This window comes from Clytia hemisphaerica, unplaced genomic scaffold (assembly GCF_902728285.1).
Source record: "Clytia hemisphaerica strain Z4C2 unplaced genomic scaffold, Clytia hemisphaerica genome assembly, whole genome shotgun sequence".
Classification (NCBI taxonomy): Eukaryota; Metazoa; Cnidaria; class Hydrozoa; order Leptothecata; family Clytiidae; genus Clytia; species Clytia hemisphaerica.
The window spans coordinates 30,001-49,309 of NW_027104502.1; the positions used below are offsets into that span (position 1 = coordinate 30,001).

Genomic DNA, 19,309 nt, shown 5'->3' on the forward strand with positions numbered 1-19,309 from the left:
CGTGTCAAAATTTGAAAATGATTGAATAAATGGTTCAAAAGTTATCAGCACTTTAAAATTTTGAGTTTTAAGCGGTTTTAGCTGGGTTTTATGTCATGTTTCACAAAGCCATAAACCTGATCTGAGCAACCTATGACCCTAAAACTTTGCAAGTACTCTTAATAGATTTTGTTAAAAGTCAGAAAGTTTCAAGTCGTTTAAAAATTTTTCTCAGAGATATTCACAAAAGAACTCCAGCGGGTAGATTCTACCCCCCCTGGGGCTAATAGGGTTAAAATATGGATTGGAATAATTTTTTTCATCTTTTCACCTTCTGATGGGTATATACACGCTCCTTCTCATTGTTCTATCTGTCTTTGTTTTTAAGTCTAGTTGAATCTTTTTTTTTTACTACAAAAACAAGGTTCAACATTCATTATCTTGTTTGAATACAATTAATCTATTTTTCTGTTGATGCTTGAGGAATAGAGGATTTCAAAAATTGCAGTTTTTTGTTTGGGAAAAAGAAAAAAAAAAGTTCTAATTATAGCTACCGACCGACGGACCCATTTTTTTATAAGACTTTTAGGCAAATACTTTATAGTCTATTGAATACCGTGAGATCGGGTAGCTTGCATCAGTGGAGGCTAACATGCATAGCCCTTAAATGAATGACATGGCTGGTCATTAAAATACAAAGTTAAATCAAAACAAAAATGGTAGAGTAGAGCTGCGAGCGGAGCTGCGTATTTCATTTGTTTTGAAATTTTAATGACCAGCCAGGTCATTCATTTCAGGGCTATGCATGTTAGCCTCCACTGATGCAAGTTACCCGATCTCACGGTAACAAATTACTACAGTATTAATTACTTGCCCTCAGCCATAGTATACGTATACAGTACAAGTGGGATAAATTATTTTGTCTCTTGGTAACAGCTCTGTTGTAAAGAAAAATCAATTAGTTGACTTTTTTAATAAAAAAATTATGCTGTGGTAATTTTTCATTGTAAATAGACCGCCATGATATCGTGTAAACAACTATATATAGTCGTTTTAGCGAATGCGACAGTCTGAATAACAAATTACTACAACATACATCACTTGCTGTCAGCCAGTATTGGCCAGTACAAGACAAGGGGGATGAATTATTTTGTCTGTAGGTAACAGCTGTGTTGTAAAAGAATAATTGAATTAGATGGCGTTATCAAATAAGAAATTTATTTATTAGTTTAATTAATTTAATTTAATTAGTTCAATATTAGACTGATGTGATTGCCAAAACGACTAGAACACATTGAACATAAACTTTACAAGAATTTTTCTATATTATCTATATTTTTTGTTGAGTCAAAATTGAATCAGGGGTGTGAGCTGAAAAAATTATAATTGCAGTTAAATTAAATTAATCCTCAAAATATATTTCGAAACTGGCGGAAGAAATTTTCTTCCCAAAATGTGAAAGTCAGCTATTTTCTAAAAACGGTCAGCTATAATTTTAAAGGCCAGTCTCTCTCTCAACTCAGGCACAAATAAAATAAGCAATTAGCAATTGTATGTTCACATCAGTCTTACTGCCGATATATAAATGGAATTGTAAATACTCCAAAATTAAGTTCATAAAACTCAATTTGAAAAAGCTTCTTTTGTCTAAATTTTTAATCATTCAAAAAGGAGAAAGTAGGCCTATTTTGACCATAATTTAGCTGATTTTATCTTAATTGTACAAACCTTTGGAGCTCCCCCTCAATAACTCCACCAGGCTTTCATCTAGTTTACCTTTTTTTTTACTAATTAGCATCAAACCCAACTTTAAGGCTCAAGAGAAACTCAATCTAAATATACAAAATGGCCCCAGCTAAAAGTGCTTAGAAAAATCCCTGATAGTATATATAATTTTGTATTACTAGATTGATAATTTTTTTGATTAAAAACAGTTGATTTTACTTTTTTGTTCATTAATTTGCAACTTGTTTCTTTTGGTTTATCTATAGTTTTGTATATAGAACCTGACCTGCTTTACCAAATGAATCAATGATAATAATAATCAGAATTTTTATTAGTCCTGGAAAAAGATTAGCCCAAAAGTAGCCTGACTTTTACTTTTCAACAAAGAATGTTGAACAAGTGAGTGTTGAACAACAAGCAGCTAAAGGCACTATCAACCCTATTCTCAATGGTAACAGTAAACGTAAGAGAAGAGTAATGGAAATGTTGAAGAAAGAACAGAAGGTATTTATTACAAATAGTGATTGTATTCCTTTATGATATCGTCTGTTAGTAGTATACTTCGTAGTACAGACAGTTCGAGACTCACGGAAATTAATCATCTAATTTTTTTTGTGGAAATTATACTGTTGCTAACACAATTGTTTGCTTAGGAAAACACTACAGAAAGAGCTAATTGTAGTTTTGATTTTAAGATTTCTTTTCTTGCTTTTCCAAATAATTCAGGAGAAAATAGGATCAATGGTGGAAGAATTAAAAAGCATTGATGAAATTTTCAAACAAATTGGAGAACAGTTATCTTCTCGCTTTGGGGTAAAAAAATTATTTAAAAAAAGAGTTTATATCGTTTAATGGAAGGTCTGAACTCTGAGGATTCTTGAAAACTTTAACAACATTGATATAGCAGTTTGAAATTTAATTATAAATTCATTACGATCCCCGTGTTTCATGGGTTACCTTTCTCACTTGTAAAAACATTGTTCGTCAACAATTATTTAACTAAGTGCAAATATTAATATGCGGAAATCTTTTTAGGTAACCTTGAATCTCAAAATACCTGACCTACAAAATGATACACAAGAGGTGATATTTTAATTTTAATTCTAAGTTTTACGCTTTATTGGGGTTATCAATCATTCTGAACAAAGTTTTATGCCTTATTGGGGTTATCAATCATTTTGAATCATTGGGTTATAAATCCCAGTTTAAACGACTAAATAAACTTCATGAAATTATATATTTTTGATATTGAATGGAATTTTTTCAGCCTACATCTGATGTCGAAAGAAGTGAAAATGATATTTCTGACAAGGTAGAATATGACCAACAACAAGAGGTAATTATGACTCAATCTTATTCCAGTTAGTGTAAGGGTCGTGTCAGAGCTTTGAAGTGCTATTTGATATTTAAAGAGAGAGATAGGGTGTTGCTCAATTCACTAAAAGCTCAAAGTTTCTTAATTAACATAATCCCTGACGAGTGTTCTGCTTTTTATTTTAGAATGAAAAACCTAGGAGTAAACGCTTCAAGTGGAACGTTGAAGAAGTGCCAATAGAAGAGCAGCAGAAAAAGAAGATCGAAAGGCTGCAACAAGTCAATAGAGAGCAAACACACACTATCAACGTTTTACGAGAGAAGAACGCGTCACTTTGTCTAACAAGTGCGAGCTATACCCACCAAAAAATGGTTGATCAACTTGGGCAAACTCGTTCGGCATCGTTAGTAGATGCATCTTTATTTTCTAATTCTTTCCATACTGGAGATTCCGTATTGCAGAAGCAAGAACCCGTATTTCTCGGTGAAAATGAATTTAACTTAAATTTTAAGGGGTTAAGAACTACAAATTTACCCTCCGGATCTTTTTCTGACGTCAAACGATATTTCTTTTCTGGTGATGATGATGAGACGGTGGCTGTCAAATGCATGAGAACTGATATTTTTGGCTATCAAGTACTCGCAGTTTTAAGCCATGAACACCGACTTTTGGCCTTTGCTGGTCGACATAAAAACATTGTTCGCACAATGGGTTTGGTACGCATCGGGGGAGCTTTGTCTCATGTTATGTACTATCAAGATGGGACAAGGCTTGATCTTATGATTCAAAAGTCCACATTAAGAACGTTTTTCATTTTTAAAGAGTTGATCGAAGGAATTGCTTGTGGACTCAACTTTCTTTTTTCGAAAGGAATTATACATAACAATTTAGTTCCAGAAAACATTATTTTGAAAGATTGGGAGCCTGTTATTGTTGGATTTTCATTTGCCTGCCGTTCGGAAAGTGTTAAACCGAAAGTTTCTAAATTTTTGATGAGCAAATTCCCTGAGCAGAAACATTTTGCTCCTGAGATATTTACCGGCTCGCCAGTCAGTTTTTCGACTGACGTATATGCATTTGGTGTTTTGGTTGAAAGAATTCTGCGAGCCACGCGTGATTTCAAGTTGGATGACATACTCAAATCAAGAATTGATTGTTTTGCTACTGCTGGTTGTCAGTCAATTTTTGATTATAGGGAACGAGCAGATACTCTCTTGGAAAGAGTCAGGGCTATGTTTGCCTACTAGTTCCAGAACAAATAAACTGGATCCTAATAATATTCCTTTTTTTATTTCACTCTGATTTTGTACCCTGAGTATCAGAGGCCGAGTTTTCAAAGAAAATATCAACCTCTGACGACCAAGTGTAAAATGTTATTGCGCATGTGTCAATCTAGTCACTGTAAAAAGAATCAACGACGAAGAGCAAATATTGCCATGTTAATGTTTAGCAGACTGTATCAGTATACATGTTCACTATTGACGAATTCCCCAGAAACCTCCAAGTGTACCAATTGAAATGAATTTCTTTCAAAAGAAATCTTTTACATGATTCCCAAGTGTATAACAGTAATTACTAAACTATTAATTATGGTAATGTGGAATCGAAATAATAGACATATCTTTAGGTTATCATTCTCTATTGCTGATACTATTTAAATGCGCTGATGACTTTTTTGAGTTGTATTTTCAACGACGCGAATAAAAATATCGACTTAATCAAGATCTTGGATTTTCGTCATGGTTACTTTTCTTTGCGTTGATTGCGCGCTGAATAAAATCGGGATTGGTCGTCACAGGTCGATATATGATTTCGGCATGTGATTTTCACGGTACTGATTTTGGGTTCAGGGCTTAGGTTTTTAGAATTCAAAAATTTTGGGTTTTTTTACTCTATTATAGCCTTATATTATAATACCTAGGGTTTCAATGCTTGCTTAAGTTGTTTCAGTTTTTTGCCATTTTCAGGGCTGAGCCCTTTTGTTACACAGTTGCTTTAAACAGGGAGTATAGTGAGAAAACATAATGTTTACTTATTCTTTCAAGAAGTTGTTATTTCTAGATTTAGATATTAGATATTTATATAGGCCTGTCAATATATCTCTACTGAAAGAAAAGCCAATGTTAAGTTGTAGTGTAAACCTGTCAACCCAAACAACACAAGGGAGGTTACATTTTAACAGGGTCAAATGCATTCGGTTAGCTTTTTGATACAATGCCTTCACACAAGTGGCGTCATTCGACCTCGCTAAAATCGAACTCGATCCTGGTCGCTAGTTTCTAACGCAATGGTTCTTAAAAGTATCCGATCTTGTGGATCTTCTATAAAGTCTTGGTCTCTCACCTTAGCCTTTAGAGCCTTACATGTTGAATTCATCTTTGAAATAACCTCGATGCGTGAAATCTTTATTATCATAATTTTTATTATTATCGCATCATAGAAGCATTGATTGTACGTATATTTAGAGCGAACGAAACTACTTTTGAGTATGAAAAAATTTAAACTTATAATAGCTTTTAATAGATTTTAATAATTTCAATGTTCATTGTTCAATTTTAGTAGGTATTAGTAAAATAAAATAAAATGTCGAAACGGATAAGGTCAACAATGTCCAAAACACTGGAGCAAAAGAGCATTCTTCAGAAATATTATGATCAGGGAATGACTTCTTATGGTAAGGATCATTACGAAGCAAAGCAAATGGTTTTAAAAGCAGTTGAAGAGACTGGTCTCTCTGAAAAACAAGTAAAGGTATAAATAAATCTCATTCGTAATATTACAGTACGTCTTACTTTCAAGAGTAATGGGACTGGATTAGCAACCGATTAGGTGTTTCACTTGGTCATCAAGTTTTTATATACACTTATTACTTCCAATGTTTAGTTATCGGTTTCTATATAATATTTATAACTTCATTTGTACAAGCTAGTGAAGAAAATCAAGTGTAATATTCTCATAAAAATTCAATTTCTCAAAAGGATTGGATAAATAATCAAAATAAACCCCCCAAAGTCTCGAAGACAGAGAAGATCTACACCAAAAAACCGAGGGGATGCGATTTGTTCAAAAGAAAGTACTTCGAAAACTTAAAAGGTTTACTTCGGATATTAATTTATTTGATGCACAAGAGTTCACGTATCGCTGAGTGCCTATGAGTGGATGTTGCATGATATGTTCCCCTATTTATCCATTCTATAAAACTCTAGGAAAAAGTCGCTTTGAATATGAATTTCTTTTCTTTTTTGGTCTAAGGTACTGTATATGATCCAAAGATTGCCATGAAAAAAGCAAATGAGAAATGGGGACAACTCTCAGATATTGAGAAAAAGTCATACGAAGAAGAAGCTGCATCAATCGTTGTTGCGGGATTTGATGACTTGCCAGTAGAAGAGCAAAAAGCAAGAATCAACGAGATCAGGAAAAAAATGAATATAATGGTATGTAAAAATAAATTTCAAAATATTTTTCTTATAAAATTCGTTCAATGCTCCGTGGAGGAAGAAATAAGTAATAAACAGTAATAAACACTAATCATCAGATTCATGGTCAAAACCATGGAGTGGGGTAGCTCATATAAGCTTTTTAAATCCGATCATTGTTTTCCATAGTATATTTATCATTCTTCTAATTTAGTACGATGGTATTATTTCAGCCGAGTTGTAGGAATTTATCTCCTCTCATTATGTAGTACGAGTCCATATTTACAAATATAACAATTTTCTGATTTTATCTACGGTTAAATTTTATATAAAACCATCTTTTTTTGCAACTCAGTGCCAAGAGCTTGAAAGTTATGGAGTGGAGATACTCGTTATGGATTATGACCTCAATGATGAAAGGGCTATGAAAGAGGGAGTTAATTCATTCGGAAGTAACAGATCTGCCGACTTCCTTGAGGCTAATGACCGATTGGAATGGAGATTTGCTCAATTTATGGACGGTGAGTGTGGGCACTTATTTATAAGAACTATTAAAAATCTTGTTACTATAAAACAATAAATCTCTTTGAACAACAAAATTTGGTATGTATCTCTATAACGCTGCAATGTGAATATGCTCATTCTTTTATTGCAGAAGTAACATCTAAAGCTGTTCAGATAATGCAAGAACCTTTCCCAAAAGAAAGGAAACAAGTTGCAGACATGTTAAACAGTAAAATTCGTATGTCGTTTTTATTTTGTTCGTTAATTTTGAAAATAAAACGACGGAACAAGATATAGTATTTTTACTTTGAAAGCCCTTATAACCCATCATGGAATGCTTAGAATTAAAATTTTCTTATTTTTTTTTCATGAGTAAGTATAAACTTTTCAAATTCATTTGTATGACTCGTACTTCTTTTTCTATTTAAACTGGTTTAGGCGTATTGAAAATAGGAAGAACGACGGTGCCTTACAAAGCTATCGCTGATGGGATTGTGGAAGTGCATGGGCTACCTGAAGGCTTCCAATTTAGAAACCCAACTTTGTTATCGAAGTCGGAATTGACGACAATAAAGGACAATATTGATAACATATCTTTCGTGTGTACGTTAAAATTTTAAATTTTTGTTTCTTTTACCACATTTCCAGAGCTTTTTGTGGATTTAATTAAAATCGTTTTTAGTAATCAAAATTCCAAGAGATTCGAGATGACCATTAGAACCTCATTTTGCTTCTTGCCGACCTTTGCATGTACCCTTATTCTTAAAATCAGCAACCATTTTTTAAGGATCTTTTTTATTGTGTTCTTAACTTTTTCCAGTTCCCAAGCCGAGCTGTCAAACTGAAGACTTGACCGAAAGCAACGCTGTAAATGAGACACTACACGTAAACAAATCTATCAGTCAGCAAAGTGAGAATGGAGAAAATCTTTTTGATGAAAGGATGGAAGACGTATGTAAAAGGTTGTTGCCTGACGATTACGTACCAAATTCAACCAATCATAGAATTACGCTAAGACAGCTGATTGAGAAAGACGAGAAGGGTGAAGGGTACGTTGAGGAGATAAGAGACCACGACGAAACTGGTGCTTTTTATTTAGTCAAATGGATCGGCTACAAAGAACCCACGTGGACGAAAGGTGAGGGTATACCGTCTGTAGACTTGAAACCCTACAAAGAGCGTGCCAACATCATATAAAGATCGCATTTACAGATTTTTATGTAGTCGTTTTTATATAGTGGTTGCTTTACAGTAATCCAACGGTGGGTCAGTACTAAAATCCAGACGTCATGACGGTTAGTGACGTGGTCGTAAAAAAACAAAATAGTTGGCATCCTTATAACATTTTTCGAAAAATATATATCACGCATTCGATATCACAGGTCGTTCGTTTGTGCGTAGTCTTGTTCGCGCCTAGTCTTTTTCATTTATCTGTGAATACCATTGGAAAATGACTGGATCTTGAAAGATTTTATAAAGTTTTTTTCTGAAATCGTAATATATAAGTGTCGATTTTAATATGATATTTCATTCTTGTATATTTTTATAAAGCGTGAATATGTAAGCATATTTCCAAACAATTTTTTAATTTTTGATAACTTTTATACTTTTTATAATAATAATTTCCATCATAAAAGATCTGATAATGTCTTACTTATGTTTCAGCCGTGGAGCCGGAAAGTCGTTGAACCGAATTGGCGATACGGTTTTTCGGGAAAACGAAATAAAATATTGTACCCTTTTACTTATTGCCGACAGAATCCTGTAAGTCGAAAATAACTTGGTCCTTGTTTTTGTAGTCTATTCAAATAAACTAGAAATGTTGTAATCATTCTAAATTTAGTATGTATAATTTGTATAATGCATCAAAGCATTAAGCTTAACAGGAGTCAGCTTTAAATGGCTAGAGCTGGAAACCTAACTGCTTATAGTATTCTATGTTTATTCTATTTCAGATCTGTGTATTTTCGGATTCACTTCTTCGGCCATATGTTCAAAAGCAGCTTATTTGCACCTCCGCAGTTCTACATAAATTGTACTCCTGGAGGAACTATCAGTCATGTACAAGCTGAGTTTGAGAATGCTCAACTGGAAATTCCATCCCAATTTTACTTTGTAGTTGGAACCAACAATATAAAGGACACGCGATACAAAGTCGCCACCGGTGTCAAAGGTTTAATTGAAGCAGCCAAAAAAAGATTTCCCTTTTCCGTCGTAAGTGTTTAATTGAAATTAAATATTGTTTTTGTAATATATTGCGTGCCAGTACGTGCTTAAAATGATTTGTATTTTGAAAACGAGTCTTCTATTTAGATAACGTTCGTCTGTGTACCTCCAAGGCTTGATCACGATGTACGTAGCTTAAATGAAACTATTAGTGAAGTCACGTCATCCATGAATGTAAGGTTTCTTTTAATCGACATGGATCACACCAACCTTAATACATGGAAACGACACGATAGAATTCATTTGAGCTTGGATTCATGTGGTCTACCTCGATTTATGGGGCGAATCATCGAAGATTCCATCAAGCCATTGGAATTTAAAGGTAAATTTATGTTCAATTAACTTTATGCTGTTTTAATCTGTGAAACTGACCCTTACGAAGTTTAACTAATTTTATTAAAATTAGCGTCTAACGCTTAGAATACCAAAATGTGAATCGAAAAGAATTAAATTGAGGTATCGATGTAGGACAACTCTTGTTTTCAATTACAGCTTCTTCGTGTGTTTCATCCTTGAATTCTAAACGATTTAAAATTCCTAACGTGAAACCCTTGTATTCGACACCCTCACACCTTGGAATCGCTAAGCAGCCTCCTTCAGAAGAATTCAAAATACAATGGTAAATATAACTTTACGGTGTTTTTATCTTTTTTTCCGTAAGTTTTAACACAATCTGGATTAAAAAAGACAAGCAATCTACATTAATCCTATAAATATAGTCTATTGAATCGAGGTATATGTATCCCTGCTGTACCGTTATATATAATAATTTAATAAACAGCACTTAAAGGGACATAAAAGTACTGACGAAATTTGTAAACAAACCGTATGGAGCGGGATACAAAATCAAAACAAATGTCACATGTCAAAATAAAAAATAAAAACAAATATGGCTGATTTAGAAAGCGCTACATTGAAGTCTCAACCACTTCTGAAAAAGGAATTCAGAAAATACCACCTTAGCCGAGTCTTTCAATAAACATCCCATCTATTTTATTTTTAGTTCAAAGAAAAGTGCGAAGTCGATCAAAAAGTAAGAGAAATTATTCCTATTGCATTTCTTTCTATGCAATATCAACGAAGGCTCTGATTCAGTCGAATATTCTTACATTCTTTTTTATTTCACCATTTTCAAGTCTAATGTTGTTAGCGAGCAAGATTTTACATAACGACATTACACAAAGATTATCTGAATAGGGCTATCTTTTGAAATTACTTACTTATTTAGGTTTAACTACACGCCAATCTCAACCTGCTCGATCCATACTGTATTCATCAAAACAAAAACTATCAAACCATATCTTAAAAAGGTTAGCCACATATAAACACACGTTTACATAGTAACCCCCCCCCCTTGTATACAATGCTTCTCCTACCACAATGTAAATTATTCCTTAATATGCCCAGTTCTCGACGATCGAGGTATTTTTTCTTGAATCTCAAACTTGAAGTTCAACATTGACAATCTTACTTAAGCCTTTAAAATTTACTTTCTCCAATTTTTTACAGATACTCGTCACACCATTCAAAACTTTAGAACGTAAAGTCAAGAAGACGATTCAAAGGACTGAAAGCTCGCATTCTAAACCGGTATGCAGCTCTATTCTCTATCTAATCTCGTTAACAAAAAATAATCAACGAGTCGGCAACATCGTGAGAAAAGTGTAAGAGACCTACCTAAAAATAGTTTTTTAATTCAATTTTGGATATTTTAGATATCTGGACTATAACTATTTTTGATTGTTGGTGGAAAACCTCATATAACGTAATATATCATGCTTATTTTTGTAGAATTATCTGTGTGTCTATTGCGAGAAGAAATGTTTCACAAACGAAAATCTTTTCCTCGACCATTTGGTCAAATGCAAAACAACTAAGGTATACCATTTTTGAAAACTGTGATAAAGCTACATTTCACCGGGCATTTCACTGATTTTTCTCATTTTCAAGATGAAAACCAAAAAATTTGTTCCGGCGATTTTTAGAAAGTTGCCGGAACTTTCTAAAAATCGCCGGAACAAATTTTTTTTCAAAAATCAGTTTTAGTGACAATTAAACCATGCTTGATGGTGGGCATTGCTGCAAATAATGTTTTTGTGTGAAAAAACAACGAAATATAAGGAAAAAGTCCAATGAAAATCTGCAAAAACGGCGATTTCCGGGATATTTCCGGCATTTTCAGCCGGAATAGAATTTTTCTCAAAAATCGGACTAATCCATGTTTTAGGCATTGCTAATACGCATCTTTGTGCAAAAAATCAGAAAAAACTAATGATGAAATCTCGAGAAAATGCCAAAAAACCGGTTTTTCCGGCATATTTCCGGCATTTTCGGCCGGAAATGAATTTTTTTCGAAAATCGGGCTCCGTCACATTTTGGGCATTACCATTTTAGAATTTTTCTCAAAAATCGGACTAATCCATGTTTTAGGCATTGCTAATACGCATCTTTGTGCCAAAAATTAGGAAAAAAACTAATGAGCCAATCCCGAGAAAGCTAGTAACGACGAACGAACGAACGAACGAAAAACGAACGAACGAACGAGCGAGCGAACGAACGAAACGAACGAACGAACGAACGAACGAACGAACGAACGACCGAACGAACGAACCGAACGAACGAACGAACGAACGAACGAACGAACGAACGAACGAACGACCGAACGAACGAACGAACGAAACGAACGAACGAACGAACGAACGAAGAACGAACGAACGAACGACGAACGAACGAACGAACGAACGAACGAACGAACGAACGAACGAACGAACGAACGAACGAACGAACGAACGAACGAACGAACGAACGAACGAACGAACGAACGAACGTAACGAACGAACGAACGAACGAACGAACGAACGAACGAACGAACGAACGAACGAACGAACGAACGAACGAACGAACGAACGAACGAACGACGAACGAACGAACGACGAACGAACGAACGAACGAACGACCGAACGAACGAACGACAAACGAACGAAACGAACGAACGAACGAACGAACGAACGAACGAACGAACGAACGAACGAACGAACGAACGAACGAACGAACGAACGAACGAACGAACGAACGAACGAACGAACGAACGAACGAACGAACGAACGAACGAACGATTATAGGACCTCCAAAGGTAGGTCCAAAAAAGTCGTAACTGCCCTGGTTCAGGGAACAATTACACTACAGAATTAAAGCCTTCTGACTCGTAAGACATTTTTAGCATAAGAGTTTTGAGAGATATAATCAAAAAGTTATAATAATGGAACCGAAAGACCTTATGACCTAAACTAAAAAGTTCTTCTTTCAAAGTGAAAAAATCGAAAATACACGAAAGGTTTATTGGGACTCCCAGTTTATAGGAATTTGTAAAAATATTTACTGTCAATAGAAAAGTGTCTGATTTTTAGATTATACTATTCTAGGGCTTTCAGAGGTACATTTACCACGCATTTACCAACCACTCGGCAAGTCCCTCCCCCCTCCATTAAAATTTGAAAATGTTTCCATCCTCTCATTTATTAATCACCTGCGAGTTAACAAAGATTTCAACGAGGCAAGAGGGTAAGTTTAAACTCACGAGGCTGTTTCGGGCTGTTTTTTCGCTGAAAATATTCTTCCCTCTACTTGTCTTGATTCGATCTATTTCGATGCGTATCATAGTGATTGCGTCAAGAAAAGATTTCATTAAGGCAAGAGTGGAAAGTTTAAACTCACGAGGCTGTTTTTTTCGCTGAAAATAACCTTCTCTCTTGTCTTAATTCGATCTATTTCGATGCGTATCATAGTGATTGCGTCAAGAAAAGATTTCATTAAGGCAAGAGTGGAAAGTTTAAACTCGTGAGGCTGTTTATAACCTTCTCTCTTGTCTTAATTCGATCTATTTCGATGCGTATCATAGTGATTGCGTCAAGAAAAGATTTCATTAAGACAAGAGTGGAAAGTTTAAACTCGTGAGGCTGTTTATAACCTTTTCTCTTGTCTTAAGGGCTCTGACCATAGTCGGAAAATTGAGTTTAGTATTTGAACATAAAAGTTATGTTTTAGGTTCTTTAACACTTTCAACAAAGAATTACCTTTATAAATTGCTTTTTAATCAAATCCCTTCAGAGTAATTAAGAATTTAATTGCAGAAATGACGTTATGAACTTTAAAAAGACGTTAATAATATGTTGTATCACCTTCTTTTATAAAAAGTGCTAAGTTTTAATGGGTAATTAACCTTTTTGTTTCAAAATTTCTTTACACTGTCCGTAAAGAATTGAACTGTTTTAAATTTTGCGGAAAATTTTTCTAAAAAAGATGTGTCAAAAGTTATGACTGTTTTTTTAAGCAAAATCCAGTTGAAAAATTGATGATAAACCACTATTTCGAAGATTTCGAGACAAAGAAGCATTTACAAAAATTTTCCGCAAAAATTTTTATTGTTCGGTAAAAGATACACCATCTACTGCGAAAAATTTTTCAAAATGTTTTTCCTTCGCCGAAACTAAGCTCTTCAAAGTTGAAATACTCTTCCTTGCAAAAGTCTTCATTTTCTTCTTCACCAAAATTTTTCAATGCAATTTTCGAATTTTCAGATTCAGGAATAGCTTGTCTAACAGAAAATGTATAACATGCCATAGTTTTGTTGGTTACATCAGTCAGAAAACACATTTTAAACACGGCAATTATGAAAAGTTCACTATGGTAAGAGCCCTTAATTCGATCTATTTCGATGCGTATCATAGTGATTGCGTCAAGGAAAGATTTCATTAAGGCAAGAGTGGAAGTTAAAATTCACTCAATGTGGTTTTTAGTTTCAGATTTAGGGAAAAGTATACAACAACAGAAATAAATAAAACGCCTTGGCATGATTCGCGTCGTTTTAAGTCCGTAAGGATAAAACACCCTTTCTTTTAAAGTATTTATCCTGTATCAAAAAGTTATTTAGATACAGTGGAAATGATAGTTTTATTAAAAATCAAAATTTATTTCAAATCAGTATAAGCTTTTCGGCTACGCCACCATCAGTACAAACATAGAATGGTAAAAATCACAAATTTTCTATCTAAAATGTTGAAAAAATTGCCTATCTACAGATAATTTTTTTTTAATCAAATAAAAGGTTTTCTGAAAACTTGCATGGAATTGAGCAATGAAATGGGAAAAACTGTAGACTTTTCTAAAAAGGATAAATCACGAGTTGATACTTTTCATATAGGTCGCCTTTAAAGCAGGGTTAGAGTTTAAGGGCTTTAACTTTCGATTTGAGAAATTACTATACTTAGATTTTAAAAAATTCTTCAAAAATTATCAACTCGTGAATTTCAAACCAGTCGAGAAATTCTTCATGTTCTCCTGTTCATTTTTTAATAATCTTTTAACTTATTAATATTATGGTTGGGATTTTCTTTACAAATGTAAAACGACTTCTCAATAAAACATTAACGGGCGCTGCAAAAAGGTTAAAAATAAATATAATAAACCAGCCGAGGCTGGAAGGTCAGCCAATAGAGCTTAGCTAGATAGCTTTAATAAGTGGGTTAACAGATGTAAGAGATGTACTGAAACAGAGTAGACTAAAAATGTTGAATAATGTACAAAATGTGAAACATTTGATAACTTGATTTAAAATTATTTAAAACAAGCCTGAGAGCTCCTCCAACCCCCCCCCCCCCCACGAGAAGATCAAAGTATGGAGACAATATCCATATGTCAGATATACAAAGTGTTATCTAGAAATAAATAAAAAAATTGCCAAAACGTCAGAACCAAAATAAAGATATCCATCAAATATACATAGAAACTGTACTTTTTGTTTTACTTGATAAAACTCCAATATGTAACACTTTAAACTAACAAGGTACAAACTCTAAGTCACAAAGCGCAAACTCCAGAAAAACACAATTTGCATCAAAATCTTTGCAAAACGTAGTTCATTTTTATAACATTTCAACAGGAACTGTATTTTGGTAGACTTGGTCAAATTACAGAAACCATTTGTCAGTTGTCTGCAAGGCCAATGAGGTACGTAAAAACTGACTGCTATTCAGTGAAAGCCAAAATTTGGCAAGGTCAGAAAAACATAATTTACATCCAGTCTTCGTAAATAAATTTTGTAGTTTAGTACCGTCAAGTTACACAACATGCACACAACCATCTTGAAGACTTTGCTGGTCGCAAATGATAATCGAAAGCAAAACTTAAAATTCATAACTATGCAGGGAAGCTCATTTTCCCCCTATTTTGCTTTAAACTCCCTTTTGAATGGTCTATGAATTTGGGCGATCGCTTTACCGCCTTGGCGGAATAAACACACGACCATAATAAATAAATTCAACAGGGCAACGGAGTAGCAATTAATTTCAACTGGGATTCCTCTCTTCTGTGCCAAGCACTGGTAGTGTTTTTTAAACTTTAAAACAATGTTAAATGAAGACCAGATGGATCTGTTTGTTATGACTGTGCAAGTTGTGACGAGAGTGTGCATGTTGTGTAACTTGACGGTATAATTCATTAAATTCTAGAAACCATTTTTCATAACTTTCTGCTTTCTGATAAGAGATATGTATAAACTATTATCGCCATTCATTCCATTCCATCATTCAGTCAAAACGTGCGCCAAGGTTAGAAAAGGTTAGAAAAACACTATCTGCGTCCGGAACTGCGTGAAAAATAGTTTGATCAATTTCAACAAGAACTGTATATATTAATATTAATATAATTGATCAAATTCCAAAGACCATTTGTCATAATTTTGCAAGTCCAATAATAGGAGATGTGATGTCATCATTTGGTTCCCGTCATCTGAGTTGGAGAGTCGGAAAGCTTTTCCGCTGCTTTGCTGGATTTCCACTGTCGACCTCTGCACGCTCTGTGTTTACAAGTTTTCAAATCGAAGTAGCGAGCCGCATGCTAATGGAGAGTAAACCGAAAACCAGTTTATCCACGGTTTCTCAATTTCTTAATTCAGATCAGTCCGCACGGGTACGGATTCCCTTTCAACAAGATGTATATAGCTGCTTCTTCAAAGAAAAATATTTTCGACAAACCGACCCCCACTTTTTAAAGTAGAAATGACGGGAACCAAACAATTTTTTGCGATTCGCCTTATCAAACACGTCCAAGCAAACCAAGTCCAAAAAAGCACGATTGCATCCAGTCTCTATCAAATTTAGACAGTAGCTGTACTTTTGTAAACTTTATCAAATTCCAATAACATTATAACACCATCAATCCCACCTAGAGGCAAACAAGAAAAATATGTTTTTATTGCAAAAACTAATAAAAAGCAGCAATAAAAAGTATCAGAAAATTCAACATAAACAAAAACTTGAGCAAACGGCTTTAAACCTTCAAAAGGTGTAGAAAAAGAATCCCCTTGATGAAAATCATGTGTTTGATTTGAGTTAAAAAAATAAATGACAGAAATTGAAGCTTGCAACAGATTTACACTGGAAATACTTTGGTACAACACTGACTTATATTATCACATCTGACTTATCGCTTGAGCCGCCATCTTGAAACACCACATTATGATCTGTAAAAACAACGCACGCTAAAAGTACAAAAAGTTAACCCGATCGGAACAACACTGACTTATCACATCTGACTTATCGCTTGAGCCGCCATCTTGAAACACCACATTATGATCTGTAAAAGCAACGCACGCTAAAAGTACCCAAAAAGTTAACCCGATCGGAAGAAAGTTTAAAAATCAAAGTGAGATCGGGAAATCGGATTTTTTTTTTGCCGTCTTATGATGATGATGGAAGAAGAAATGAATTTTACGGATTTGAATGCTCAGCTTAGGCTGACCAATAACTACATCCGTTTTCAGTTTCAGATTTACGGACACTGTTAAAATTACATTTATATATAGAAATCTTGATGGACGTTATCAGTCATTTCTTCTGTATCACTGACATTCTCATCGTCTGAAGATTCGTCCGTACACTGATCGTCTTCAATCAAAGATTCCTCGTCCAGGAGTTCATTATCTGTACTACCATCAATAATCGGTGAAAAAAGTTTTTTGAGCTCCTCAATGAACTTTCCTAGCGCATACAATCGTTCGTGTAATAAGTATTTTGAACCAAACGAAGATTTCAGATTGGCTGCGGTGAAAAGCAGCTCAGTTTGTTTTTGCCAATAAAGCAAAGTGTTTTCCAGATCCTTTTTCACGAGCAACACTTCTTCAAGAGCTCTTTGCTTTCTGATGTAGAACTGGATGAGTGTTTTGATTACACTTCCTGCAACGACAGAACTCCTTGCCTGTAAATGACATAAAGTTTGGAACATTTGATTTTGCGTTAATTTAATGAGCATAGATAAACTGAACAAAAGCTAGAAGCAATATATCTGAAAATTATTTTGTAATTTTCAGAAGAAACATTTATGATGTTCTACGTTAAACGTTTCCAGCGAGGTAAATAGTTTCAAATAAATTGAGTGGGTGTTAAGAAACTGATAAAGATTAAAGGTGCCCACACATTTTTGGCACAGAAATTAGTGACTTTTGTTTACAAGTAAATAGTCATTTTTCTATAATGCTCTGCGAGAATAAACTTACTTGAGAAACAAAGTTAATTTGGTCATAAAAGCTTGACTTGACATCCAAAACCACAGTATATTGAATTGTTTCGAAGGCATTAGACACTTCAGAGTTAATGGAGTTGTAGGATGCCAAGATGTTTTTAATTTCAGTACATGCTTTGTTGATCTGTTTTGATAGACGTGTTGCTATCGCTGATCCATCTGAGAAAAAAAGGTTTCATTATTAAAACAATAATGCGTGGTTGACGAGGGCTGTACTGAGAAATTTAGCCCACGGTCAAGTAACGGCTGGGCTTGCGATGACCGGGTTAAAAAACAACCGGTTAACAACCGGTTAACAATCTTTAACAAATAACGATGTCGAATAGTGTTTAAAAGATAAATATAGTTTAAGCTGGAGCTGCCACTACCAGCTTCGTGTAAAAGGAAAGTGAGAGAATGAGAGGTGACAAAGGCGACAGAAAAACAAAAACTCATTATATTGTTGGAATGGAAGAAACTTTCGCGAGTCTTGGTTAAATTCTTATTCAAAAGTTTATTGTCACTAAAAAATCTCTTTCTTCAGAATCCTCAGACCAACTTAGAAAGCAATTTTAGGATAAAATTTATCTTGTTAGATGTAAAGAAGCCCAATTTTTAGCAGAAAGAACTTGATAAATCGCGAGATACAGTTGAACCCATGTATTCGAATGTATTCAAGGCCAAGGATTCCATTTGAATCACAGTGTGTTTCGAATTAAGTAAGTTTTAATTTTTACTTTCCTAGAAGTTTACTTCTGCAGATTCTTTTTCCTATTTCACAGCTTCATCTTTAAATTTGGAAGACTAACAAATCATAATTTTCAAAACGAATCAAAGGAGTTATTTTTGCAAGATTTTCAAGGTTAATTCTGAGGGAAGAATATGTTCGAGTTAAGTAATTGAATAGTAGGAGTTTGAATTTTATGGGTTTAGTATTTTGGAAAGCTCAATTCGCGAAAGTTTCTTCCCTTAAAGTAGTTGCAAATTTTGTCTGATTATTACCTGCGTATCGTTTCTTCAGAGCTAGCAACATCAGTCGTTCGGAGCATCGGTGATATAGGGTAGTAGTCATTTCGGACGATTTAATTTTTATATACTTGACGTGTTGTGCTTTATATTCTGGGGAGGATACTGTCCATCTTGATCTTTATCTCATACTTCTTTTCCAAAGATACAAGTGCGCGATCAAGTCTGAAAAAAAAGTCATAAAAGGAAGTGACTGGAATCTGAGATACCCTTGCTTAAGTGAAATTTCGGAAGTTAGTTTTGAGTTGCTGAAAAAGTACTTAACTTAAGGTTAATTTAAGTAATCAAAATCACAAACTGTATCTTATCTTTACTGTTAGAGTAAGGCATAGTTCGGAAGGGGGTCACTACCCCCCCTACCCTAGAGCTACCCCCCCCCCTACCCTAGGTTCTTCCCCCTTTTAAAATTTGATGCTACCCCCCTCAAAATTTTAAAATCCTACCATAATTCTACCGGTGAAAAAGCAAGAACATTCAGTGTAAATAAGCAAATAATTAGGAAATCTGAATTTGGTGGTGTACGCTTTGATCAAAGGTAAAAGTGAACTTCTTTCAGACT

General features: G+C 34.3%; 2 protein-coding genes across 4 annotated transcripts; one reads left to right on the forward strand and one right to left on the reverse strand.

Annotated features, from left to right (window-relative positions):
• Nucleotides 1–5,569: 5,569 nt before the first annotated feature.
• LOC136821811 (uncharacterized) lies at nt 5,570–8,482 on the forward strand. Of its 3 annotated transcripts, XM_067078029.1 has the most exons (7): nt 5,570–5,770; nt 5,998–6,112; nt 6,272–6,456; nt 6,794–6,959; nt 7,094–7,180; nt 7,381–7,545; nt 7,763–8,482. In XM_067078029.1, exons 1-7 carry the CDS (start codon nt 5,603–5,605, stop codon nt 8,137–8,139), a joined length of 1,263 nt encoding a protein of 420 aa, XP_066934130.1. In that variant the 5' UTR covers nt 5,570–5,602; the 3' UTR covers nt 8,140–8,482. The 3 variants fall into 3 exon arrangements, with proteins under 3 accessions (XP_066934130.1, XP_066934131.1, XP_066934132.1); XM_067078030.1 differs by lacking the exon at nt 7,094–7,180; XM_067078031.1 differs by lacking the exon at nt 5,998–6,112.
• An 8,483-nt stretch (nt 8,483–16,965) lies between these two features.
• Nucleotides 16,966–19,050, reverse strand: LOC136821810 (uncharacterized). The gene is made up of 3 exons (XM_067078028.1): nt 18,727–19,050; nt 17,720–17,904; nt 16,966–17,421 (listed from the first exon to the last, which is right to left on the reverse strand). Exons 1-3 carry the CDS (start codon nt 18,794–18,796, stop codon nt 17,020–17,022), a joined length of 657 nt encoding a protein of 218 aa, XP_066934129.1. The 5' UTR covers nt 18,797–19,050; the 3' UTR covers nt 16,966–17,019.
• Nucleotides 19,051–19,309: the final 259 nt, after the last annotated feature.